Source organism: Gallus gallus, chromosome 10 (assembly GCF_016699485.2).
Source record: "Gallus gallus isolate bGalGal1 chromosome 10, bGalGal1.mat.broiler.GRCg7b, whole genome shotgun sequence".
NCBI classification, from domain to species: Eukaryota; Metazoa; Chordata; class Aves; order Galliformes; family Phasianidae; genus Gallus; species Gallus gallus.
Genome location: NC_052541.1, coordinates 20,089,026 through 20,112,547, shown reverse-complemented (window position 1 = coordinate 20,112,547; position 23,522 = coordinate 20,089,026). Strand labels below are relative to the sequence as shown.

The 23,522-nt window shown below is 61.5% G+C and overlaps 4 protein-coding genes across 10 annotated transcripts; 2 read left to right on the top strand and 2 right to left on the bottom strand.

Annotated features, from left to right (window-relative positions):
* Positions 1-176: 176 nt before the first annotated feature.
* Positions 177-6,491, top strand: UNC45A (unc-45 myosin chaperone A). Of its 2 annotated transcripts, none has more exons than XM_015292187.4 (20): positions 177-203; positions 333-491; positions 1,026-1,062; positions 1,143-1,318; positions 1,418-1,510; positions 1,767-1,934; positions 2,200-2,368; positions 2,596-2,766; positions 2,904-3,075; positions 3,197-3,497; positions 3,645-3,739; positions 3,824-3,965; positions 4,165-4,305; positions 4,504-4,631; positions 4,831-4,897; positions 5,015-5,128; positions 5,408-5,523; positions 5,610-5,727; positions 5,804-5,959; positions 6,062-6,491. In XM_015292187.4, exons 1-20 carry the CDS (start codon positions 192-194, stop codon positions 6,320-6,322), a joined length of 2,796 nt encoding a protein of 931 aa, XP_015147673.1. In that variant the 5' UTR covers positions 177-191; the 3' UTR covers positions 6,323-6,491. The 2 variants fall into 2 exon arrangements, with proteins under 2 accessions (XP_015147673.1, XP_015147671.2); XM_015292185.4 differs by having other exon boundaries at positions 6,041-6,491.
* Positions 6,149-9,910, top strand: RCCD1 (RCC1 domain containing 1). 2 transcript variants are annotated; one of them, XM_040706714.2, is made up of 7 exons: positions 6,149-6,711; positions 6,840-7,191; positions 8,816-8,937; positions 9,014-9,118; positions 9,244-9,328; positions 9,399-9,428; positions 9,570-9,910. In XM_040706714.2, the coding sequence occupies exons 1-7, from the start codon at positions 6,561-6,563 to the stop codon at positions 9,571-9,573; spliced, it is 849 nt and encodes a 282-aa protein (XP_040562648.1). In that variant the 5' UTR covers positions 6,149-6,560; the 3' UTR covers positions 9,574-9,910. The 2 variants fall into 2 exon arrangements, with proteins under 2 accessions (XP_040562648.1, XP_015147679.2); XM_015292193.4 differs by having other exon boundaries at positions 9,185-9,328.
* PRC1 (protein regulator of cytokinesis 1) lies at positions 9,863-16,378 on the bottom strand. Of its 4 annotated transcripts, none has more exons than XM_046899090.1 (14): positions 16,312-16,378; positions 15,979-16,108; positions 15,784-15,906; positions 15,304-15,537; positions 15,048-15,218; positions 14,656-14,805; positions 14,247-14,394; positions 13,984-14,120; positions 13,694-13,789; positions 13,385-13,531; positions 12,953-13,063; positions 12,508-12,618; positions 11,966-12,151; positions 9,863-10,998 (listed from the first exon to the last, which is right to left on the bottom strand). In XM_046899090.1, the coding sequence occupies exons 1-14, from the start codon at positions 16,320-16,322 to the stop codon at positions 10,921-10,923; spliced, it is 1,833 nt and encodes a 610-aa protein (XP_046755046.1). In that variant the 5' UTR covers positions 16,323-16,378; the 3' UTR covers positions 9,863-10,920. The 4 variants fall into 4 exon arrangements, with proteins under 4 accessions (XP_046755046.1, XP_046755047.1, NP_001073221.2 ...); XM_046899091.1 differs by having other exon boundaries at positions 12,043-12,151; NM_001079753.2 differs by having other exon boundaries at positions 12,962-13,063.
* Positions 16,379-16,676: 298 nt separating this feature from the next.
* On the bottom strand, positions 16,677-23,476 carry VPS33B (VPS33B late endosome and lysosome associated). 2 transcript variants are annotated; one of them, XM_015292119.4, is made up of 23 exons: positions 23,314-23,476; positions 23,115-23,195; positions 22,980-23,041; positions 22,843-22,892; positions 22,435-22,502; positions 22,276-22,321; positions 21,940-22,034; positions 21,474-21,578; positions 21,155-21,251; positions 20,988-21,065; positions 19,740-19,813; positions 19,309-19,395; positions 19,136-19,226; positions 18,845-18,919; positions 18,467-18,531; positions 18,341-18,395; positions 18,218-18,264; positions 17,906-18,038; positions 17,626-17,699; positions 17,295-17,396; positions 17,106-17,181; positions 16,917-17,033; positions 16,677-16,837 (listed from the first exon to the last, which is right to left on the bottom strand). In XM_015292119.4, the coding sequence occupies exons 1-23, from the start codon at positions 23,407-23,409 to the stop codon at positions 16,758-16,760; spliced, it is 1,854 nt and encodes a 617-aa protein (XP_015147605.1). In that variant the 5' UTR covers positions 23,410-23,476; the 3' UTR covers positions 16,677-16,757. The 2 variants fall into 2 exon arrangements, with proteins under 2 accessions (XP_015147605.1, NP_001026519.1); NM_001031348.2 differs by having other exon boundaries at positions 22,980-23,038; positions 23,314-23,449.
* Positions 23,477-23,522: the final 46 nt, after the last annotated feature.

Below are 23,522 nucleotides of genomic sequence, written 5' to 3'. Positions count from 1 at the left end.
GGGTCGCGGGGTGGGGGGGGTTCTCACGAGGCCGCACGTGGCCGGCGAGTGCACCGCCGGGCCGCGGGGGGGCGCTGCAGGCCCGCTCTCGCCACGCCTCTGCCGACGCCCTCCGTCACGTGACGCGGCGGCGTCGTCCGGATTCCCCCGGCGATGGGCGGTGACGTCATGGGCGCGGCGACAGCAGCGCGATGGAGGAGACGGTAAGGGAGCGCCGCGCCGGGGCCGGGCGGAGGCCGGGTCGTGGGCGGGGGGCACGGGGCCGCCGCGGTGTCTCGTCGGGCTTCATCCGGGCCTTGGACTCTGCCCTATGCCGTCCGGTGCCGTTGCAGGTGACGGCGGGGCAGCTCCGGGAGCGCGGCAACGCGCTGTTCCAGGCCGGGGATCACGCCGCGGCCCTCGCCGCCTACACGCAGGCGCTGAGCCTCTGCCAGGCCGAGCCGGAGCGCGCCGTGCTGCACCGCAACCGCGCCGCGTGTTACCTGAAGCTGGTGAGAGCGGGGGGGCGGGGAGCGGGCCGGCAGCGACCTGCCCGGCAGGTGGGGCGGGATAGGCTGGGCTCGGCTCTGTGCAGCGCTGCCTGGCAGTCCTCGGGACGGGCAGTCTTCCTTCTGCGCCTATTTTTTTGGCCCCGTTGGTGGCTGGTGTTCTGCACCCCCAGCGGGCTGCTGTTTGTGTCAGGGTGTGCGGGGACCCCGGGCCTGCTCCTCGGGCAGCCCCGAATCTCTGGTTTCCTGTCGGGGAGCTGTTTGTGGGTGAAGTGCGGTGAGCTGTGGGAGCTCAGGTGGGGGCTCAAGAAGCGTCAGGCAATGGGGAGCGTCAGGGACCCTGCATGGGCTGTGTTCTGGGAGGGGCAGGACACAGCTCTGTGCTGCTTTCCGGTCCTCCGGGGCGTTGTTTCCATCCCAGAACTCCACGGCTGTTTCTTTGCTTGCTTTGTGAAGCAGTGTGCGCAGCAGGTGGGTGTGAGTGCAGCCCCCATGGGCAGCGTGCCGAGATTTCCTTCTCACTGACTCTCTTTGCAGGAGGATTATGCCAAGGCAGAGGCAGATGCATCTAAAGGTACTGTCAGGTGTGGCTGCTCACTGGGGCAGGATGGAGTAGTGCGGGGCCTCCGTGACAGCTTCCTCACTCCTCTGCAGCCATTGAAGCCGATGGCCGGGACATGAAGGCGCTGTTCCGCCGGAGTCAGGCGTTGCAGAAGTTGGGCCGTTTGGACCAGGCTGTCAGCGACCTGCAGAGGTGTGTGAGCCTGGAGCCCAAGAACAAGGCCTTCCAGGAGGCCCTGCGCACCCTGGGGAGCAGCATGCATGAGAAGGTGAGGAGTAAATGATGCGAGGGCTGCTGCTGTGCCCTCTGGGTGCAGTCGGTTCAAGGGAGCAGCGAGGGCTGAGCTGCTCTTCCCGATCTGTCTCAGATGAAGACCATGTCCTGTACAGACTCGAAGGTGGAACAGATGTTTCAAATTTTGCTGGATCCTCAAGAAAAGGATGTGGACAAAAAGCAAAAGGTCTGAACGCCAGGACACGCAAGGTGGCTTGGGTGGAAAGAATTGTACTCCCAGGTCAGCGCTGCTGGCTGAACTTTTCTGTCTTATGGAGGTTGGGCTTCCTGCCAGCAGAATACCCTCCTTGGAGACTGGGAATGGTGATTGGGTGCTTGTGGCTGCTTTGACTGCCCTGTGGGCTCCCTGCTGGTGAGTTCCCTGTGTGCAGGGAGCTCTCTTCTGGTGGGCTGGTGACCCAAATGCACCTCTCCTTTCGCAGGCTGCGCAGAACCTGATTGTACTGGCACGAGAGGAGGCTGGAGCAGAGAAAATATTCCAGAGCGATGGTGTGCGGCTCCTGACGCAGCTGCTTGACACAGCCAAGGCTGACTTGATGCTGGCGGCCCTGCGCACCCTGGTGGGGCTGTGCTCTGGGCACCGCTCCCGGGTAGGTCGCTCCAGAGCCCAGCTCTCCTGTGTGAGGAGTCCTGGAGCAGGGGATGTCCACATTAGGAAGGCTGTGAAGTTTGTCAGACCAGGGGACGTTGCTGCCCTTGTCAGGCCACAGCTCTGCTAAGCAGTGGAGCTTTGATTTGTTACTTGCTAGGCTTGAGCTGTGAGAACCTTGTTGTGAGGAGCCATCCTGATAAGGTGCTGGGGAGTGCCAGAGTTTCTCCAAATTGTCCAGAAAATGCCTCTGCTTCTACCTACAGTCCATGGCCATCCTGACAGAGCTGGGGTCCTCACGTCTTTCCGCAGTGCTGGGTGTGGAGCACGAGCAGGTTTCCCTGGCTGCCTGCAACCTTCTGCACGTGATGTTCGATTCTCTGAAGGAGGGGATGCAGAAGGACTTCCGTGGCAAGGAGGATGCAGTGGTGCTTGGTGAGTGCCTGCTGCCCCAGCTGGCCAATGTGGTACGGGAAACACTAAAGGGAGATTTGTTCTGCTGCTTACATTGCTGCGGCTCCCTTCCACTGGGCCTGGATTCATATGACCTTGAGATGGGGCTCAGGAGCCCCTTGTCCTGACAGCATGGTTTGCCAGCCTTACTGTGATGGGGTAAGGCCTGTGCACAGGGCACTGACTGCTGGCACTGTCTCTCCTGGAAGATTCCTCCAAGGAACAGAAAGTGCTGATCAAGGATCTCCTGGAGCTGCTACCTCTGGAAGGGGCCTCTGCTCATGGCCGTGACAATGCCCTCAACTTGCTCATCAAGGTGGTGCCCAGGAAGTCACCAAAGGATATCAACAACAGCATGACTCTCTGGGTGATCGACCAGGGTGAGTGAAACAGGCTGCGGCGTCTCACTGGGGTATCACACCCCTCTGCCTTGGGGTGCTGTGTGCTTTGGCTCTGCAAGGTGCCTTCGCACCCCTCTTTGCACCTCATCAGGCACCTGAGCTCTGGGTGCTCCTAGGCCTGAAGAAGATCCTGGAGGTGGGAAGCACTGTGTGTGGGGCCCCGGACAGCCTGCCTGTGACAGAGAACAGCCGGATGAGCGCCTCAGTCCTTCTGAGCAAGCTTTATGATGACCTGAAATGCGATGCTGAGAGGGAGAACTTCCACCACCTGTGTGAGGACTATGTGAGGTGAGCCTGGGATTCCCTGGGGCTGCACAGGACTGAGTCCTTCTCGGTCAGGAGCTTTTTGGTGCACACTGGAGGCAGTGTTCGGGATCAGCCTCATCCTTCTGAATGTTCTTCCATGCAGGAGCTGGTTCGAGGGGCAGGAACTGGCTGGGAAGCTGCGGGCCATCCAGACAGTGTCGTGCCTGCTGCAGGGCCCCTCGGAAGCTGGGAACAGGGTGCTGGAGCTGGAGGGGATCATGGACAGCATACTGTCCCTCTGCGCCTCTGTCCGCGAAGCCCACCAGCTGGTGGCAGTGGAGGCACTGATCCACGCAGCTGACAAGGCCAAGCGTGCGTCCTTCATCACTGCCAACGGGGTCAGCCTGCTCAAGGAGATCTACAAGCACAGTGAGAGGGACAGCATCCGCATCCGTGCACTGGTGGTGAGCACAGCAGGGCAGGAGGAGCAGCTACACTGAGCTGTTGGGTGGGGCTGGGCTTTGCTGCCATCTTGTCACCGGTTGGGGGCTCTTACAGGGGTGTCTGGGACATTACGGCCTTTCTTGCACTCACACTGCTTCTGGCCACAGGGACTGTGCAAGCTGGGATCTGCTGGAGGCACCGACTTCAGCATGAAGCAGTTTGCTGAGGGCTCGACAATGAAATTAGCCAAGCAGTGCCGCAAGTGAGTGCTGAGAATCGTGGGGTGTGATGGGAGCAGGAGCTGGGCGGGTGTCTGCAGCATGGACTGATGGGGACCATCTTGCAGGTGGCTGTGCAATGAGGCAATTGATGCCGGGACTCGGCGCTGGGCTGTGGAGGGCCTGGCCTATCTAACATTTGATGCTGACGTCAAGGAGGAGTTTGTAGAGGACAAGGCAGCAATGCAGGCCATGTTCCAGCTGACAAAGGTGAATGCTGAGCACTGTGGTGGGGAACCTGGGTGGGGGGAATGCTGGTGCCGGAGGAACGTGCCCATGTTCCCCTCCTACTGGAGAGGACTGTGGGGCTGTGGCTGCGGTGTGTGGAGGGGTCTGGTGCTGCTGACTGGGCTCAAGCCCTCATATGTCCTTTGCCGTGGCTGCAATCAGTGTTCTGTTACCATTGCAGTCAGAAGATAGGAGTGTTCTCTATGCTGTTGCTTCCACACTGGTGAACTGCACCAACAGCTATGACCACGAGGAGCCAGACCCACAGATGCTGGAACTGGCCAAGTATGCCAAGCAGCACATTCCAGAGCAGCACCCTAAGGTGAGGGGGGGGATGGCTGGTGGCTGGTCTCAGGAGCTGTGGGGACCCGCAGCCCCGCAGAAAAATGTGTGGGTGGGACAGAGGTGTCTGAAGGTACCACCTTGATGCCTTTGGGGAGATGAGCATGGTCAGGTAGCAGCAGCAGTGGCAGGTTGTGTGCTGGTTCCAAAGTGAGTGGTGGTCCTGCCTCTGGGACAGGACAAGCCAGACTTTGTGAAGCGACGTGTGCGGAAGCTGCTGACAGCTGGTGTGGTGTCTGCTCTGGCCTGTGTGGTGAAGAGTGAGAACCCAGCGCTGACCAACTCCTGCCGGGAGCTGATCTCCAGGTATGGGGCAGGGCGTGGTGGGAACTGCTGTAAGGCTGCCCTGCCTCCAGGCTTGGTGCTTCTGGTGAACCCCAGCTTCTGGAAGCAGGAGGGGGTGTGTGGGCATCCAGCACCACCTGGGCTCGCTGTTAGTCCCTGGGTGGTGCTGGGACTCAGCATGGCAAGTCCTCAGTTCCAACTGCTGCTGCCGTGTCTGCAGGGTGTTCTTGGCCCTGGTGGCGGAGGCAGAGGACCGAGGCTGTGTGGTCGCACAAGGAGGAGGAAAGGTAAGCTGACAGGTGCCACAGTGCCCCTGGCCTGCTCTGCAGGAGGGCTGGAGCTCATACATGAGCGCTGGGACAGCTGGGGCCCCTGTGACCTGGCTGATGCATCTCCATCTGCAGGCTCTCATCCCACTGTCCCTGGAGGGCACGGAGGTGGGGCAGACCAAGGCAGCTCAGGCCCTGGCAAAGATCACCATCACCTCCAACCCTGAGATGGCGTTCCCCGGAGAGCGGGTCGGTGTCATGGCTGTGGGCTGGGGAATGGACCTGCCCAAGGGGCAGTTGGGCTATTGCAGGGGAGCAGCAAGCAGAAGGGGCTGTGATGGAGCCTCGCTGCTGCTGCTGCAGACAGGTGTGTGTCTGCCTGGGGAGGGCATTGGGCTGAGGAGGCACAGTGGTGTCCATAATGGCCTAACTGCCTAGGCCTGGTTGTGTGAGCTCTGCCTTTCTACTGCACACAGCCCCTGCTCTGTAAGAGGAAGAGCTTCAGGCCTGTGCTGCTGTCTTCCACAGATCTACGAGGTGGTCCGGCCCCTGGTCAGCCTGCTGCACCTCCAGCGCTCAGGCCTGGAGAACTTTGAGGGGCTGATGGCACTGACCAACCTGGCTGGCATCAGCGAGCGGCTGCGGTAGGGGCGTGGGGCAGAGGCTGGGCTGTTCTGGCTGGTGGGGGGACAGCGCAGGGCGGGAGGGGCTCAGTGCTGCCCCGCCACAGGCAGAAGATCGTGAAGGAGAGGGCTGTGCCCATGATCGAGGGATACATGTTTGAGGAACACGAGCTGATCCGCCTGGCTGCCACCGAGTGCATGTGCAACATGGCCATGAGCAAGGAGGTGAGGGCCGGGTCTGCCGGGGGGTGCAGCCTGCCCTGGGCTGCACTGCACCCTGAGCCCCCCGCCTCGCCTGCAGGTGCAGGAGCTGTTCCTGGATGAGGGCAGCGACCGCCTGAAGCTGATGGTTCTGTACAGCGGGGAGGAGGACGAGAAGCTGCGGCGGGCGGCCTCGGGGACGCTGGCCATGCTGACAGCATTGCACCCCCCCATCTGCAAGAGGATCCCGCGGGTGGTGAGTGTGGGGGCAGCCTGTGCTGCCCGCAGGGGCGGCCCTCTGCCATCCAGCCCGGGGTTGGGTGTCCCGCTCTCTAAGTGTGTTGGGCCGTGCCCGCAGACGGTGCACTGGCTGGAGATCCTGCAGGCGCTGCTGCTGAGCCCCAGCGCCGAGCTGCAGCACCGCGGGGCCGTGGTGGTGATGAACATGATGGCGGCGGCGCGGGAGGTGGCCGAGCAGCTCATCGCCAGCGAGATGCTGGAGATCCTGTCCGTGCTGGCCAAGGACGAGGACAAGCCCCGCGTGGCGCAGGCGGCCCAGGAGAGCCTGGCACGGGCGGTGGCGTACGGCCTCATCGAGCCCAACCCCCGGCAGCAGTGATGCTGCCCCGCTCGGGCTGGCCGCGCTGCTCGGGGTCCACCGGGGGCCGCACGCCACTGCGGGGGGTGGCACACCGCAATGCTGGCGCCGCACCGCCGCCTCCGCCACCGCCTGTGCCTTACCGGGGTCCCGGCCCCGCACCACGCACTAAAGCTGCTCTTCAACGGCGGCCCCGCCTCCCGTCCGTCCGGCCCCGCCCGCTCCCATCCGCCCCCCCCCCCCCCCCCCTCTCCTCGCCATGGCGGCTCCGCGCCGCTCCTGGTTCGTGTTCGGCCTCAGCGCCGAGGAGGCGGCGGGGGACGCGGGGCCGGGGCGGCAGCGCCTGGAGCCGAGCAGCGACGGCATCCGCCGCGTGTGGCCCGCGTGGAGCTACGCGGTGCTGGAGACGGGTGAGCCCCCCCCGGCCCCGCGACTCCTCGGCGCTGCCGCCGTCTGACGCCCCTCGGTGCTCGGTTCCCAACGGGGACCGGACCCCCCCCCCCCCCCCCCCGGGTCGCTGACCCCGCCGCTCCCGCAGGCTCCGGCCTGGAGGTGCTCAGCGCGGGGCGGCGGCAGCCGCTGCCCGAGGACTGCGTGGCGGCGCTGCCGTCGGAGACGCACGCGGTGCTGCTGCGGGAGGCGGCGGTGGAGGCGTGGCCCCGCGCGGCGGCGCTGCGGGGAGAGCTGCGGGGGCAGCCCGCGTGGAGCCGAGCGCTGCCGCCGGGATCGCGCCCCGCGCTACCGCTGCTGCCGGACGGCTTCGTGGCTCCGCGGCCGCCCTTCTACACGGCGCTGCCCGGAGCGCTGCCGCTCCGCGCGTTGGCGTTGGGACACGAACACTTCGTGGGGCTGGGAGCGGCCGGGGAGGTGTACGGCTGGGGAGGCGGCAGGTGAGCGGGGGTGCCGGGGCGCGGGGCGGAGGTGTGGCGGAGCCGTTCGGCTGCGTGGGTTCGGGGCTCCGTGGTGGCCGCGGGCTGTTCAGCACTGTCAGCTATAGCGAAGGGATCACCTGCTTAGGGAGCCGGCTGAGCGGTAAGCGCGCCTGTTAGCAACCCGAGCTCCTGTTCGTCGTGCTGCTGCTACACATAAACACTGACTGCAATGAGTAACTTCAGTTTCGGTCCCTCCTTGCGCCCTGCAGACGCTGAGTGCCCCGCTGGGGCCTGGCGGTGTTCTGGGTGCTGCCGCCGTGGGGTGGGAGGGCACTGCCCGTGCTGGGCTCGGGGGGCTGCTGTCCCTGGCTGTGCTGTTACCGACACAGCCACGGTGTCGGTGTGTGTCCCATCCTGCCCACGGCAGGCCCAGCAGCTCTGTGGGAAGGTTTGCCTGTTGATCTCTTCGCTGTTTACACGAGACAGAGCTGATGGAGAAGCACGGTGCAAACAGGACCGGCTCCTCCTGCAGCACTCGGGGCGGTGCAGCTGTGTTTGGTTTCACGCCCTCTGTTCAGTGCTCTTTTGGTGGCTGTTGTCATAGCAGACAGCTCAGCGGTGCTTGCATTTGTGGATATTAACATCGTTGTTTCCTCGCCGTCAAAGGAAAGGTTTCTGCACGTGGTTTGTGTACTTCAGAAGGCTGCACCCAGAGCTGTGCCGGGCCCTGGCAGCTGCAGCCGTGCAGGTGTGGGGCTGGCAGCAATGCCCTCAGCAGCACCCGCCCAAATCTGATCCCCCCCCCCCCCCGTTCCCCAACCTGTGTGGGAACGGCTGAGTCACAGCTGACCCACTGATTGAGCACCCGGGAAAAGGACCAGTCAGCCCTGGAGCACAGGTGAAGGCAATTCAGCAGTGGGACGGGAAGGGGGTGGAGCCTGGCTGCACCTGTCTTAGGCCCCATTTAAGGGCTGGCTGTGGCTGGGGAAGGAGCTCTGGTTGGAGATCCCTCCCTGGTGCAGTTTTCCTCATGAGCCCAGGCCTTCGGAGATGGGTGAGCACTTTCCTTTTTCTTTGTGACACCATTCCCTTCCCCTTAGTCCTTTTGCTGTTACGCTCCTATATCACCCTTCCACCTCACTGACCTTTCTGATTGCAACTCCAGCCCTTCTCTCTAAATGGACTTCTTGTTTTTTTAAAGCCCTTTCCACTTCCTGTAAGGGTTGTGACAGTCACAGCCACTGCTGCTTTGCTGTGTGCTTGGCCGTGTCCCTGCACTGTGCTCAGCACTGCTGCCTTTTGCTCTCTGCTGGCCGGCACTGCTTCCAGCTGAGCCCAAACCCGGCCCTGCAGGCAGTTCCACCCCTCCAGGTCTGCGCCCGGGGGCTGAAGGGGCGGCTGTGCTGAGCCGGCGCTGTGACCGAAGCTCAGACTGCAGCGGTGTGATCAGGGAGCGATGTGTAAACTCAGGGACTGCTTTACCGCTGTGTCATGTGTTGCTGGGTTGCATATAACTATTGCACTGTGCAGCCCCTGCGGACTGAGCTGCACACAGCTGCAGAGGGGCAGCAGGCACAGGGCAAGGGGTGGTGGAGGAGGCATCTGTCTGTGCCCTTCTGTCTGTCCGTGTGTCTCCCCACAGGCATGGGCAGCTCGGCCACGGCAGCCTGGAATCCGAGCAGCAGCCGCGGCTGGTGGAGGCTCTGGGCGGTGTGCCCATGCGGGCGGTGGCAGCTGGCGGGTGGCACTCGGCCTGTGTCAGCGGTGAGGGGCTCGGTGCTGGCCTGGGGCACGGGGTGGCAGCTCCCGCTGTGCCCTGACCGGGACACATCCTGCACAGACGGGGGAGACCTCTATGTGTGGGGCTGGAACGAGTCGGGCCAACTGGGGCTGCCCTCCCGGGCGGTGGCAGAGGAGCAGGCAGAGGATGAGGACATGGGTGCAGGTGAGGATACCGTGGGGCTGCAGCAGTGCTGGGCTCAGCTGTGGGGCTGAGCGGTGCTGTGTGCAGGGCCCGAGGATCCGCTGCTGCCCGGGGAGCCGCCAGGCGCTGCCTTCATCTCCATCCAGGCCTTCCCGGCCCTGCTGGACCTCCCGCTGGAGCCGGCAGTGGCTGCGGTGAGCTGCGGTTCACGGCACACGGCTGCGCTCACACGTGAGTGCCTGGGGATGGAGGGGGGTCCTGCAGCCCCCGGCTGGGGCTGATGGCACTGTCCTGGTTGCAGGAGGTGGAGAGCTGTACACCTGGGGCTGGGGTAAGCACTGCCTTTGCTCTGTGGTTTTACTCCTTTATTGCTTATATAGGGGCTGGTTTGGGGTGCTGCCACCTTTCATGGAGAGGTGAATCCCTCCAACCGGGCAGCACCAGGTCCCAATGTGCACTGCTCTGCCTGCAGGTAAATACGGGCAGCTCGGGCACGGGGACCGTGCCAGCTGTGACCACCCACGGCGTGTGGAGCAGCTCTGGGCTGAGGGGCTGCGGGCACAGGAGGTGGTGTGCGGGCCCTGGAACACGTATGTCTGCGTCCTGCAGCAGGGAGAGGCGCGGGACTCCCATGCACCCAGCACAGCCCTGGCCCTGCAAGCTGGGACTGAGCTTGGGAGCTGCCGTAGGGAGCTCAGCCCCCATCCCTGACCTCAGTGCTGCTGCCTATTGCAGCCCCGGCTGGAGAGGCGCTGCGGCTGAAGGTGACGCAGAATGAATGTATTTATTAAATCTTATTTTTTTGTAACAGCAGCAGTAGTGCTTCATGGTGCTTACAAAGGATGGTTCTGTCTGTCCCAGACCCTAGAGGGACAAGGGGAGGGGGGGGAAGTGCCCACTCCTCCCTCTGCCCCCTCCAGGCACTGAGAACGGAGATTTTGGTCATCCCAACAAACACACAAGCAGCAGGGGCTATATATACAGATATGCATTATTCTCATAAATAGTATATACAGTTACAGCGTAAGGAGACAGAACTTGGGGTGTAAGTAATAGCAGGTGGGGGGCTGTAGTGATAACAAGGTGCAAATTAGTCATGTTCAAGGACCAAGCTAAGAAAGGTGCAAACTACCAACCAGCATGTCTTACTGCTGAGTGCAGCTGGAGCAGAACAGGGGAAGGGGCAGCACTGGAGGCTGGTGGCTTTGGTCCTACCACAGCTCAAGTAGCTGCTGGGACGATGCCTCCAGCCCCGGCCTCTGCATGCTTCAGGAAGGACGGAGGATGCGGGGAAGCAGTGTGAGCTCCAGGAGCACAGGGCACCTGCAGGACACAGGTGCGCCCACACTGCCTTCCTAGGAGAGATGATATGCTGAGGCCAGGCTGTAGCCCAGTGTGCTGGCTAAAGCGAGCCCTGGCTGAAACACAGCTCATGTGATGGTGACAGAGGAAGACCCTGGGAGACAACAGCTACAGGCACTGTAAAGTAATTTGTGCTTGGTCCTGTCTGTCCCAGTGCACGCTGAGCAAGGCAGAGCCCTGTGTCCTCGCACCACCACCCACTGCTACACTACCCCCAGACTGTCTTTAAATCTTAAATCTTTAATCACAAACATTTGCAAGAGTTCCCTAAATAAAAACAATATTTTAAAAGTGTCCCTTGCAGCCGCTGCCCTCGCAGGTGGGAACCCCTCCGTGCTGCAGAGCCGGGCTGACCCGGGAGCTCACTAAAAGTTAAACCGAGAGCAGGGGGTCCTGGGGCCAGGAGCTGCCAGAACAATGACTCACTACGACTACAGAGAGCTGGAGCCCATGGCAGCACCTCAGCAGAAAGCATTGGTGGTGGTGGAGTTGAGGATGCGGGAGCTGGTATCACACCTGGAGGCCTTTGAGAGTTCACGCTGTGAACAGAAGCAAAGAGAGGGATGAGGTGGGAGAGGGCCACAGATACAGAGCTGCTGCTTGTTTGTTTGGGAAGACAAAGCCCTGCCCTCGTGCTTCAGGAGAAAGGATTTGCTCCCAGGAGCTGGGAGACAACTGGGAGCATCCCAGAAAAGCAATGGTATGTGCTGCCCAAAGAGCCCCAGGTGAGGAGATGGACTCCTCCCTCCTGCAGCTGGCAGCACACACAGTGCTGGTCCTGGGCAGCTCTCAGCACCAACAAGGTGGCCCTCGGCTGCAGGGAGGGGAAGCAGGAGCACAGGCATGGTGTGGGCGCAGACAGCACACCTCATACCCACAGAACAAGTGGAACAGGGATCCATCCCTGTGAGCTGAGAGCACAGCACATGCACTGATGAAGCCATGCAGGCTGCAGGAAAAGGCTCCCCCCCTCCCTTCCCCCAGTGACTGTTAGTACAGCAACAGAGTGCTGCTGCTGCCAGCTACCCAGGCCTCTCTGAGCTGGAATGGGGCACGCCCTCCATGACATACTGCATCAAACCACGCAGAGGTTCCCTGCTAAGCAGCTCAGAGCAGACCCAGCTCTGGAGGATGGCTGCATTGCTACAGCAGGGCTATGCAGGAGGCCTGGCACAATGGGACTGTGTCACAGGCACGGCTTTGCTCCTGCAGGGGCAGGCGGGAGCCAAGCATCACCGTCCTCCTGTGTAAACGTCAGATCCCCACTGGGCTGCTCAGGGCCTGCAGGCGATGGAGCAGTGCTTGGCCTCGGTCACCAAACTTCAGTTGAAGTTCCTGACACGGAGTCAGCAGCTGGTGCCGTGGGTGCTGGCAGGAGCAGCCGCTCTGCGCAGGGCAGAGGTTGGGCTGTGCACAGCAGTGGCCCTGCAGTGCTCTGGAAGGAGTGGGGAGCACAGCCCGGGTGCAGCCCAGTGAGGGGAGGCACGTTCAGAAGAGGTGAATTACCGCAAACTCAGAATAGGTGCTGGCAACAGAATTAACGCTGTAGTTACGCTGCGCAGGGGCTGCGGGGCTGCACCCACCGCTCAGGGTGGTTCCGTTCAGCTGTGACTGGTTCTCCTTGTTCCGCTCCCTGTGCCTGGGCCGGGGGGGCTTCGCAGCCACACGGATGGGGGTCCGAGCCTGGCCAAGCTGTGGGACAGGAGACAGATGTGTGAGCTGAGGGCAGCCTGCAGCACGGTGCTGGACTTGCGGCCGCTGCCCTGCACTTGGAGCTCCTAAACCCCTGCATCTTAGGTCTAAGGCTCAGAAATCAGGGTTGGAGGGAGATTTCCTGTATGCTACCACCAGCCTCCTGTAAACTCAGGCAGTATTGGTCCCCAAAACACCCTACCAGCAGCGTGGCTGCCCAGCATAGCAGGTACCAACAGAGCAGCCTTTGTAGCCCAAGAGGTGGCAGCTGAGCACAACCTGGCCTGCCAGTGTTGTACAGCGGTGTGGCACAGCAGCACTGCACCAACCCACCCATGCTCCATAAAGCCTCTCACCTTCCCTCCAGAGGGTGGCAGCCGAGACGTTGGTGAATGGAAGAGAGTTGCCCCAAAAGCCGAACGAATGGTGCTGTTGGGAGTGGCAGTGGAGAGGGAAGTGCCGTTGAGCTGGAGGAGAGCAGAGCACACAGACTGTGGGGAGGGAGCCAAGGGATGCTCTGCGCCAGGAAAACCAGAGTGGAAGCACTGGCTCCAGAGCAGGGCAACACATCCCATTGTCCCCACAGAGAACAGAGGTGCCCGCAGCCCGCTCCCTGTACCCGTTTACAGCATAAGATTCTCTTATGCTGCTGCTGCAATATGCCTGGCCCCTTCTGGCATCTCCTTGTGAGACTAAGCCCAGATAGAAGGCTCTAAACAGCATTATTCTCCCAGCACTTGCCTAGCTCAAGCCCTGGTAGGGTCTCAGCCAAGCACTCCATGCCCAACATGGACAGTTTACCTTCCTTACTTTGCCAGGCGTGTGGGGGCCAAGCAGTCGGCGCTTGATAGGAGTCCTTGGGGTGCTCCCATACATCATCTCTGTCTCAATCTGGCGGCTTTTCTTCAGGTGCTGTACGAAAGATCTATGCTCACAGATCTGAGCAGAGGAGCAGCACGCAGCTGGCTGCAAGCACCATGCAACTTCTGCTCAGTGTCCAGTGCCAGGGGAAGGACAGGTGCAAACACTACAGCTCTGCAGCAGCTGGGGCTCAACACAGATGCGGGCAGCCGCCTGCCCTGCTATTTGAAGAAGGTGACCGCATACAGAGCCAGAAAAGAGCCGGAAGAGCCCCCCTGCCCTAGGGAGCTGGCAGGGAACCTGGGCTGGAACTGCTCTCCCCGCTGACAGCCTGGTGCCAGGCCAGGATAGCACATTCAGCTCTGCACTCACCCGCTCCTGTTTCTCCTTCTCTTTTTCCATGTGATACAGCTGCCACTGCTCTGTCACATACTCCATGAACTGCTGTCCCTTCACCAGGAAGGGCTCCTCACGCTCCTGCTCCCAGGCCTGGATCCTGCTCTCCAGCTCCTCCTGCAGCTGATCAGGACAGGAGGGCAGTGTAGGAGCTGTCATCCTGGATGCGGGCAGCTCCCTGCCCAGCGACAGCCCTTGCTGGTGCTCCAAGTGCTGTGCTTCTCCCTGGCCTGTGTTACATGTACCTATTCAGGACTACAGCTTCTTCTCCAGGTCTGTACCTACCTTGGAAAGAGCCTTCTGCAGTTTTGCTCGCTGCTTCTCTTCTTTCAGCAGGCTCCCCCCACGGTTGGCGAAGCGGCTGGGGTCAGCTGTTTTCCTCTAGCACAGAAAAGAAGTCAGGAGATAATGAGACGGGGCCCAGCCTCACTGCCCAGCACTCCCACGGGCCCTAGAGGAAGTCACCTTAGAGGTGCACAAACTCTGCACCTTGGTCACATCAGTGCTCCAGGCACAGCATCCCATTCCCTCACCAACCTCCACACACAGACCAGAGACGTAGCACTGCCCAATACCTCCAGTTCCAGAAACAGCTTCCAGTTTTCTTCCCATTTCTGAACAGCCTCAAACAGCTCCTTGTGTGTTTCATAGTAGCTCTTCACCTTCCCCACCTCAGTATCATGGAGCTGGAGCAAGGCCTCTGTATAGTCCTCTGGAGAGATACAGCAGCACGTTCAGGAAGCACCCAAGATCCCCGCATCACTCAGCAGCCCTTTTTGGCAGCAGGTCTGCTGCAGCTCCCTCAAGGGAGTCAGTTACAGGAAGAGCCTCCACCCACCATCATAATAGGGACCGAAGGCATCCCTCTGCTGCTGGCTGTAGAAGCATTTGTCCCAGTACTCAGCCAGCTCTGCGCGGATCGCCTGAACCACAGACTTAATGTTCTGCAGCTTCAGCTCCTCCAGACGTTCTACTTCCAGCTTCAACTGCCAACACAACCACAGCACAGGCTCAGAAAAGAATGGAAGAGGAGCAGAACACAACTTCTGCATAAGCCACCTCTGAGCGAGCCAACCACCAGCACCAACTCCCAGCTTCCCCAGTCCTTGAAGGCAGGATTCGGCCTGCTTGCATTATGCCTGACTGCTAGAAGCTGCCTCTCCACTCCAGATGAGCAAACAAGTGTGAAACTCAGAGTTGCCCCTCCTTTGCCCTCCCACTCCCAAAGGCCATCAGGTGGTCCTTACAGCTTCCCTGGTTTTGGCCTTGGATCCAGTCATGTGCACCGCGAAAGCCTCTCTCTCCTCGTTAGGAACCTGCAGCCTTTCCCAGAGCTCAGTGATTCTGGAGCGCAGCTCTGCACACATGGCTTCATTCAGTGCCCGCCGTGCTTCCAGCTGCAGAGGGAAGGTGTGAGTTCAGCACTGCCACAGTCTGGCGCTGAGGATGCAGGGAGGCTGCTCACAGACTGCAGCTCTCACACCCCTTGCTCATCCTCCAACATTTCCAAGCAGAAGCTTCTAGAAATACATTCTAACACACGGGCACGCTACAGACACAGCAGCCTTTATGGCGTGCTGCCAGGCAGCCCCCACAGTGCGGTCAGTCACAGGAGTGCCAGCTCAGGGTGCCAACGTACCTGCTGCAGTAGGCTCTGGAGGTTAGCAATGTTATCTGTGGACAAGCAGAAGGCCTCCTCGTCCTCACACACCACGTCCCGCTCGAAGCTGGTGTCAGGGCTGTGCTCCAGCTCCGCCATGCAGAGGATGACCTGCCGCTTGATGCTGACAAATTCTTCTTGCCTTCGCTCCTGGAGGTGAGGAGCCCCATGAAGACCCAGTGGGCACCTTCCAGCCCCCCCCCCCCCCCCAGAAGTCCGGGCCCCTCCTGCTCACCTTCTCTGCACTGAGGGAGGCCACGTGGCGTCGGTAGCGGTCCAGCTCGTCCAGGCTGGGCACGGCGCTGTCATCGATGCTGAAGTTGGACACGCAGAGGATGTCACACAGGTTCTTGTCCTGTTCCTGCAGAGCCTTCAGCTCCCGCTTTCTGTCCTTCTTCTGCTTCAGCAATACCTCCACGTGGGTATGTAAATCCTTCATCATCTGTAGAATGGTGCTCCCCTCCTCTGTCTAAAGGAAGCCAGGGATCGGGCCTTATTCCCTGCGGTGTTTTCGGATGTAACCCAGGCACTCGCAAATTCTAAAGCGCAGAGCTGGGACGCAGCTTCAGGGCTCAGCAGGGCCTCCCCGGGCAGACGCAGCGCCCCACACACAGCACCGCATCCCGCCCGGCCGCCTCGCAGCGCCACACAGCGCCGGCGGGCGGGCGGAGAGCCTTCGGCTGTGCCCACCTGCGCGGGGAGCCGCGTCCCTCACCTGGAAGGGCTCCGCCTGCAGCTCCGTGCAGAGGCCGTCCAGCTCCTTTCGGTACGCAGCGACGCTCTTCAGCAGCTGCTCCTTCAGGTGCTCCTCCTCCGCCACCATCATGTCCAGGAGGTTCTGCAGCACCGCACGGTCAGCGCACGCTGAGGCCGCCGCTCCCCGCCCCGCCCCGCCCGGCGCCCCGCTCACCTTGACGTGCTTCTTCACGGCGCCGGTGCGCTCCACCCGCAGCTCCTCGGGGATGCCGATCTCCTCCCAGATGTCCCCCAGCGCCGACAACGCGCGGTTCAGGCACGACACGGCCTCGGCCAACACCTCGCTGCGGGCGGCGGGGCCTGAGCGGCACGACAGCCCCGGGGACGCCGCCGCCCCCCCCGCCCCGCTCCCGTGTCCAGCGGCCCGAGCCCCGGCCCCGCTCCTATCCCCTACCCGTGGCCCCGTCCCCTACTCGCGGCCCCTGCCCCGCTCCCATCCCCGCTCCCATCCCCGCTCGCGGCCCCGGCCCGCTTTGCGGCCCCGCACCTCCTCCTCATGGCTCCGCTCTCCGCAGTCACCGCCGCCCGTTCGGGGCTGCCGATTCAAACTCGCCTCCCGGCGGCGCTCATTGGCTGAAGCGCCGCGGTGAGTCCCGCCCACAACCGCCGCTCGGGTCCCGCCCCAAGCCGTGTGCCAGCCAATGGCAGCGAAACGCCTTCGGGACTTCTATCCAATCGCGAGCGAGAACGGCTACGTCGCGCCGCTCTGAACTCCGCTCCGTCGCACTGCGCACGCGCCGATGTTGGTGCCGATCACGTGACCTGGAAACGCGCGCATCGCCGGACTTTGAATGACGCCCGCACGGGGAGGCGCCGCCCTTCGGTACCGCGGGGACAAACCGAGCCCAGGCGGAGAGGGGCAGCGGCGTTTATTGAGCAGAACGGGGCACCCCGCAGCCCCGGGCCCGCCCGCACCGGCCCCCCGGCTCGGGGTCACGCCTTGGCCTCGGCCATGGCCTCCATCATGCGGGCGCTGCTGGTGATGGCGGTGGTCAGGAAGATGAACCTGCAGCCTGGGGGCGGCACAGCGCCTCGTGCTCCGCGCCCGCCGGGCCGCGCTGCCCCCCCCCTCCCCGCAGCGCCCCGTCCTACCTCTCTCCTTGCCCAGGAAGCGGAGAGCGGCGATCTCGGAGAAGGTGCAGCCCCCCAGGAACACCGCCACGACAACGCGCTGCGCGTCGCCCCCCGCGCCGTCCTCCGGCGCTCCGTCTGCGGGGCACAGAGGGTGGCACGCACCGACCCCCGGCACCGCCCCCCGCCCTGCCCCCCGCCGGGCCCTACCGGCCATCGCGAACTCGTTGCCGTTCAGAAGCCGCACCACCTCCTCCAGGCCCTGCCAGCCCCGGCGCTCCAGCACCTGCGGGCCGGGGTGGGCTCAGGGCCGTGCCGCGCAGGGAAGGCGGCGGCGCAGCCCCCGCAGGGGCGGACCGGGCAGCGCTCTGCTCGGGGAGGGCACGCGGGACGGCTCACCTGCTCGACGATCTTGCAGCTCAGGGGAGTGTAGGCCCCGCTGAAAACGTACGCCATGTCCGGAGGCATTTTCAGGTTGTACTCGCCGTCCACCCGCGGAATCTGCAGGGAAGCACTGCTTGATATTGACAGCAAAGGCCAGCAGCAGGGACCGCCCCTGCAGCAGGATCAGAGCAGCTGCGGCTGGCAACGTGAGCTGGGGCACCCAGCACCAGCCCAGCTCCCGCACAGTGCGTGCGCCTGGCTGGCAGCTCAGGGTGTAGAGCCTTGGGGGCCAGGCACAGGCTGGGCACAGCTCTTCCGCCAGCCCAGCAGCCCCTAGAGGACGTACCAAGCTCAGCTTCTTGCTTATGGCTCGAAAGTTGCTCTTCTTGGCCAAGGAATTAAATGCATCTGTGATTTTTCCTGGAAAACAAGACCGGAAATGGCTCAGAGCCTTTGAATGCATTGCAGCAACTGCACACGAGCCAGGCTGAGGGTGGTTGTGCAGGCACCGCTGGAAGAGGTGGGGTAGCAGTGCCAGCTGTGGGGCCATGCCGTGTGCCTCTCAGCACAGCAGTCCCCTGGGATGCATTCTCCTGCCCTGGGGTTCCTGCAGTGCAGGCTCTCACCTGCTGCTCGGTCCGTCACCAGCTTGCTGACTCTGCTCTCCACTGCTGTCAGGGTCTCTCCAGCTGCCTGCTCAGTCAGCAGTCCGATGCGCTTGAGGTTGTGGAAGGTCAACAAGTGCTCGGGCCCATAGCTCTGAGGAGGGAGCAGGCAGATCAGCACAAAGCTGTGCAAGACAGCAGTGTGACACTTTCTCAAGGACACGCAGGAGCCCAGCAGGCCGTTTCAGTGGGGCAAGCAGAGGGGGCAGCCCCTGCTCAGACAGCCCCAGTGCCCCGGTGAGCACCGCAGCCCAGTGCCCCAGGCACACCCACCTGCAGGTACTGGGTCTTCAGGGAGCGGTAATCCTTGGGGATGAGACCTGTGGGGATGCAGCAGTGAGCTCAGTGCAGTGCACCCAGTGCTGACGTCCACCGAGCTCCCAGACTCCCTCTCACCATTCTCCGTGATGGACAGCAGGCACATCAGGCGCAGGCTCTCAATAGGGGACACCTGCATTGCAGGGGGTGCCATGAGCAGGCTGCCAGCCCACATATGGCCCTGGGGCGTGGAGTAGCTCTTACCTGCCGGTCAATGTGCTCCTCAATGAAGCTGGTGCTCTCCCGGATGTCAAAACCCTCCAGTAGAGCTGTGGTGGGGGGGAGAGGCAGTCACTTCTCCCATCCCTGGGGCTCTCACCAGCTAACTGAGGTAGAATCTGGGCTCAGCCTCCCCCCCCCAGCCTCGGGGAAAGGGGAAGGCTCACAATATTGAGCTGCCAGCTTTATCCTATGTCAGCCCTGCGGGGACCTCACAGCCCACCCGAACATGAAAGGCCTGGAGGGGGCACCCAGCTTGTGAGGCAGCCCAGACCTGGGGCAATGAGGCTGGCATCAGAGCAAAGGTGGAAGAGCCAGAGCTAGGATGGGGGGGCAACAACAGGCACAGGGAATGGCCCTCACCGTGTTCAACCTTGATCATCTCCTGGAAGTCCTGCTTGGTTTTCTTTTTCATGATGGACTCACAGGCACCTATATCTGTACAGCCAAGAGTTTTCCACTTTGGAGCTGTAACAGGCTTTGCATGCAGTCCCACTGCAGGCACATGCATGTAACAACACCCCCTGCTTGCCCTGCCCACAGCTCAGATACTCTGTTCCTCCTAGGGACTACCAGGCCCTGCAACCCTCTGCTTCCCTAGGGCCCAGGTACCCACTGCAGCAGCTGGGGCCTCCCTGCTGTCCCAGCACCTACGCAGGCTCAACAAGCGATGCTCCTGTTTTAGTCCCTTCAGTTCCTGGGAGACAAAGTTCTTCATCTGCTTGATGTCCATGCCCTGGCGGCGCTGTGGAAGTGAGAGCATCCAGGGAGTGACCCAGCTGTGGAGGGATGAGGCCAGGGAGCCCTCAGCATGAGGCTCTACTCACATCATACTGCGCCTGCAGGTTGCGCGACTTCTGGCTCAGGAAGCCAAACACACTGGAGAAGTGTTCATTCCGAATCTGGCTGAAGATCTGCAGAAAGCACCGCAGCTCCAGAACTAATTGCCCCACCACAGCTCAGGTCAGGTCAGCACAGCCCAGCCAGGAGCCAGCGTTTGCCCCTACCGACAGTGAGAAGAGGCTGCACCCTACCGGTGCGGTTGCTGCCCCTCGAGCACAACTCAGCTCTGCCTGCAGGGGTGGTGCTGACAACAGAGGTCAGGCTGTGCCCACAGACTTTGCTTCTCCATCTCCACACGCAGCCCATCACAACCGCAGCCTCCAGACCCAGTAGTGCCCAGCCAATCTCTGCTCAGCCTCCCCCCGGTGCCCTGCAGAGTGCCGGAAAGGCCTGCTGCCACGCAAGCAGGACTCACCTTGTCCTGGGCATTGAGCAGCACCTTAATGCTCTTGTCAGAAGAAGTGACTTCTGGCCCAAAATCCACACTCCCTACAGAGAAACATGAAGAGTTGCAGAATCATAGTATGAATCACAGAACAACAGAATGGTTTGAGTTGGAAAAGACCTTAAAGGCCTTGTTACAAATCCCCTGCCATTAGCAGGGACACTCTCACTAGACTAGGCTGCCCAAAGCCCCATCCAGATCTCTAAGCACTTCTAAGGATGGGACATCCACAGCCTTTCTAGGCAGCCCATGCCAGGGCCTCACTGTCCTCATAGACAAGAATTCCTTCCTAATGTCTAATCTAAATCTACTAAGTTTAAAGCCCCTACCCTGTGTTCCATCACTACGTGCCCTTTTAAAAGATCTCTCTCTTTCTCATAAGTCCCTTTCACACACTGTAAAGCTGCAATGAGGTCTCCCCGGAACTGCTTTGCCCCAGCACTAGTGACATCCCTGCAGAGATATGTAATACCTGTCCTGCTGTTGAAGAGTGAGAACAGGACCGTGCAGTTATAGAAAGAAGGGCCTCACAGCAAGAAAAGGGAAAGTAGCTTCACAAAGTAGAAATAAGGGGCAAATAGAGAGAGTTTATGTAGAGAGTGTTAGAAAACAAGGGATTCCAAGCACTTTCACAGACACCAGGTCTGGAATAACAAGGAGGATGAAGGCCATAAAGATTAGGACTGGAGAGCAGCTCAAAAACATTTGGCAGGGAGGTGATTAGATGTCTACAGGGCAAGCTGAAACCGCTTCGGGGGATGCCCTCCCTGCGGGGTCAGAAGTTTGCAGCAAGGAAGACTATGAGCCTCTGCGAGGAAGACTATGAGCCTTCATCATCACGGCCTACTACACACACGCAAGGGGAGGAGGGACTGCATGCTAATGGGCTCTTGGGAATGTAATGAATATGTATCTGAATTCCTGTCAACTATTGATTATGTATTAGTTCGACCTATATCTGTAGCACAATTTCTCCTGACAGTGTGCAAGTTAGGTGGAGCGATCCCCCTTGCACCAGGGTGTACGCACGTCACCAATAAACACATACCTGCTCTATATCCTTACTGGCTATAGGGTCTGATTTCCGCACGTCAGTGTTCCTTCAGACAGATCTGCCCTTGTGCAAGGTGCACCATCCTCGTGCACCATCCCACACCAGGACCAAGCACAAACCTCAGGAGAGCCCCACGTCACCCCATCACTGACCCTGCCACCTACCACACTTGATACGGAAGGTGTCATCCACCAGCCCCTCGTACACCACCTGGGAGCACAGCGCTGTGACGTAGTCCATGTCTGCAATGAGGACCCATTTGCTGCCCAGGCAGTTCCCCCTGCCAGGCCCAGTCCTGCTGCATCTCACTCCAGCCGGTGCCAGCCCTTACCTCTGTCCATGAGAAAGATGTTCCCAATCTCTGGCTTTCTACCCTGCCCATCATTCTCACTCTCTTCCTCCAGGTCTCGCCACAGCTCATAGCTCATCTGTGAGGGGACAACCTTGCTGATGCCCGTGACAGGGCAGCCCTCGGTTCTCCAAGAGCTGCAGCACACAGCAGGGGCTTGGTGCCAGCACAGTCCCCAGCCATGCAGGGGGCGCTGCTGCAGCCCTCCCTGCGCAGCCTCCGCTCAGGCACAGGAAATGGGGCACTCCCACCAACCTTCACTCCAGAGGTGATAGCACAGCATAAGCCCTGCCATACCTACCTTGGCACACCTCCCAATCCCATAGACCCTGCTAAATGGCCCGTACAGGGAGTTCAGCAGCTGCAAGGCTCGAGCAACTGAGTTGATCCAGCGGTGATCTCCCTCCTGCAGGGAGCACAGCAGCATTAGGACGTGGTTCTGTGCAGGCCGGACTGGAAATAACTGCATGCATCAGGGGCCTCAATCACAAAGCGGAGCTGGGGGTCTGTGGGCTCAGTCCCACTCCACACATACTGGAACACGCTGGGTGCCCAGTGCTACTCAGCAGGAGCCCCCACAGCACATCCAAGTGGCTGCCCCATGCAAAATCCTCCCCAGGACAGCAGGCAGCAGCCTGCAATGAGGGCTGGGAGGACTGAGCAGGACATTAGCTTCCTGAAAAAAGCCCTCCTATCCTGGGCCCACAGACAAGCGACAGAAGGGCTGCCATTCCACAGGCAGCACCCAGCAGACCATCCCTACTGACCAAGAAGTAGTCCCGGAAGAACTCAGGCAGCTCCATACTGATGATATCTTCATCCAAGGGGAGCAAGTAAAAGGACCACTCATCACAGGTGACATCTGAGTGCAGGACAGGAAAAGGCAACAGTCAGCTACCCCCAGCAAAAACACCCCCAGGAATCCTGGCAACTCCTCATGCAGAGGAGGAAAACAGAGATGGGTCCTCTCTAAAGGGACTCATCCTTTCCTCTGCCCAGGCAGAGGCAGAACCACTGCTCCTTCCAGGAGATCCTGGTACTGGGGTTCGGTGGTGGTCAGAGTGCCATGAGGGAACAGTGTTGGGCACCACAGTCCTACTTACCGCCAAAAACTCCCTCTTCCTCCAGCACCATCTCACAGGCATAGAACTGCAAAACAAGAAAAGATCCCCAGTCACACTCCACCAGAGGCAGGGCCCCAATCTTCCTCCTGTCAGCCCAGATTGTCAGCCCAGGCCACAGGGGGTAGAAGCAGCACTGACCTTCTGGGGGCTGAAGATGATCTTGTATTTCCGGCTCCTCCCTGACATCTTGTCAGCATTGACAATGTCTGCAAACAACACCCATGCAGGCCTTGTAAACACTGCCCGCGATCCTGAACTGCCACAACTTGTCCTCTAGGATGAGGTGTGGGGCACTGCTCCTCACAGCACCCAGGCAGAAAGAAGAACTGGGAACAAGGCCATTTTCCAGCCTAGGAATAGTGGCCTATGGGGGCCGGAAGGTACTAGCAGTGCAGAGTTGCAGTCAGGGCAGCATGGGATGACCCGCACACCACATCCTGACCTTCCCAGAGCGCCTGCAGGGTGCGGAGCTGAGGGATCGTGAACCAACGACAGAGGACTGTGAGCCAATGACAGGTCACAGGCAGCTGCCTGCAGGGCACTCACCTGCAATGTACCGCATCGTCCTGACCCGCGGCCGCACGAGGAAGCAGAGCCTGGGAACAGGGTGACAGGGTGAGAGCTGCCCCCTTATCTCCCGTGGGCGCAGGGAGGTACATCCCGAGCAGACGGACGGCACTCACTGATCGCTGGTGCTGGGGGCCGGCCGGTTCTCCACCCTGTACAGCTTGTCCACCTCGTGCTGCTGCGGGGCGAGGCGCGGGGCTGTCAGCGGGCAGTGCCGGCACCCCCGGGCCCGACCCCAGGCCCCGCGGTACCTTCAGGACGGAGACGTTGGCGATGCGGTCCAGAGGGCTCATCAGGTCGGGCTCGATGAACAGGTCCTTCCTGCCGGGCAGCTGCGGGCGGTCGGGCGGCGTGGGACGGCGCCGACAAACCCCGCACCCCGGGCCCCATCCCCGCCCCGACCCCCGCGGCCGCTCCCAGCCCTCTCCAGCGCCCCCCACCCGCCCGGACCTGCTCCAGCAAGTAGATGAGCTGGTCCCGCGCCAGCCGCTTCAGGATACCGAAGTCGGGCGGCTCGGGCGCGTCACGCCGGGCGGTGGAGGCCATGGCGGAGCCGCCGCGGGGCGCGGAACGCCGCCGCGAGGCCGCGGTTCCGCCGGAACCCACGCGCCACAGGAACTCGCGCGCCGGAAGCGCCCAGAGTCACGTGACCGCGCGCC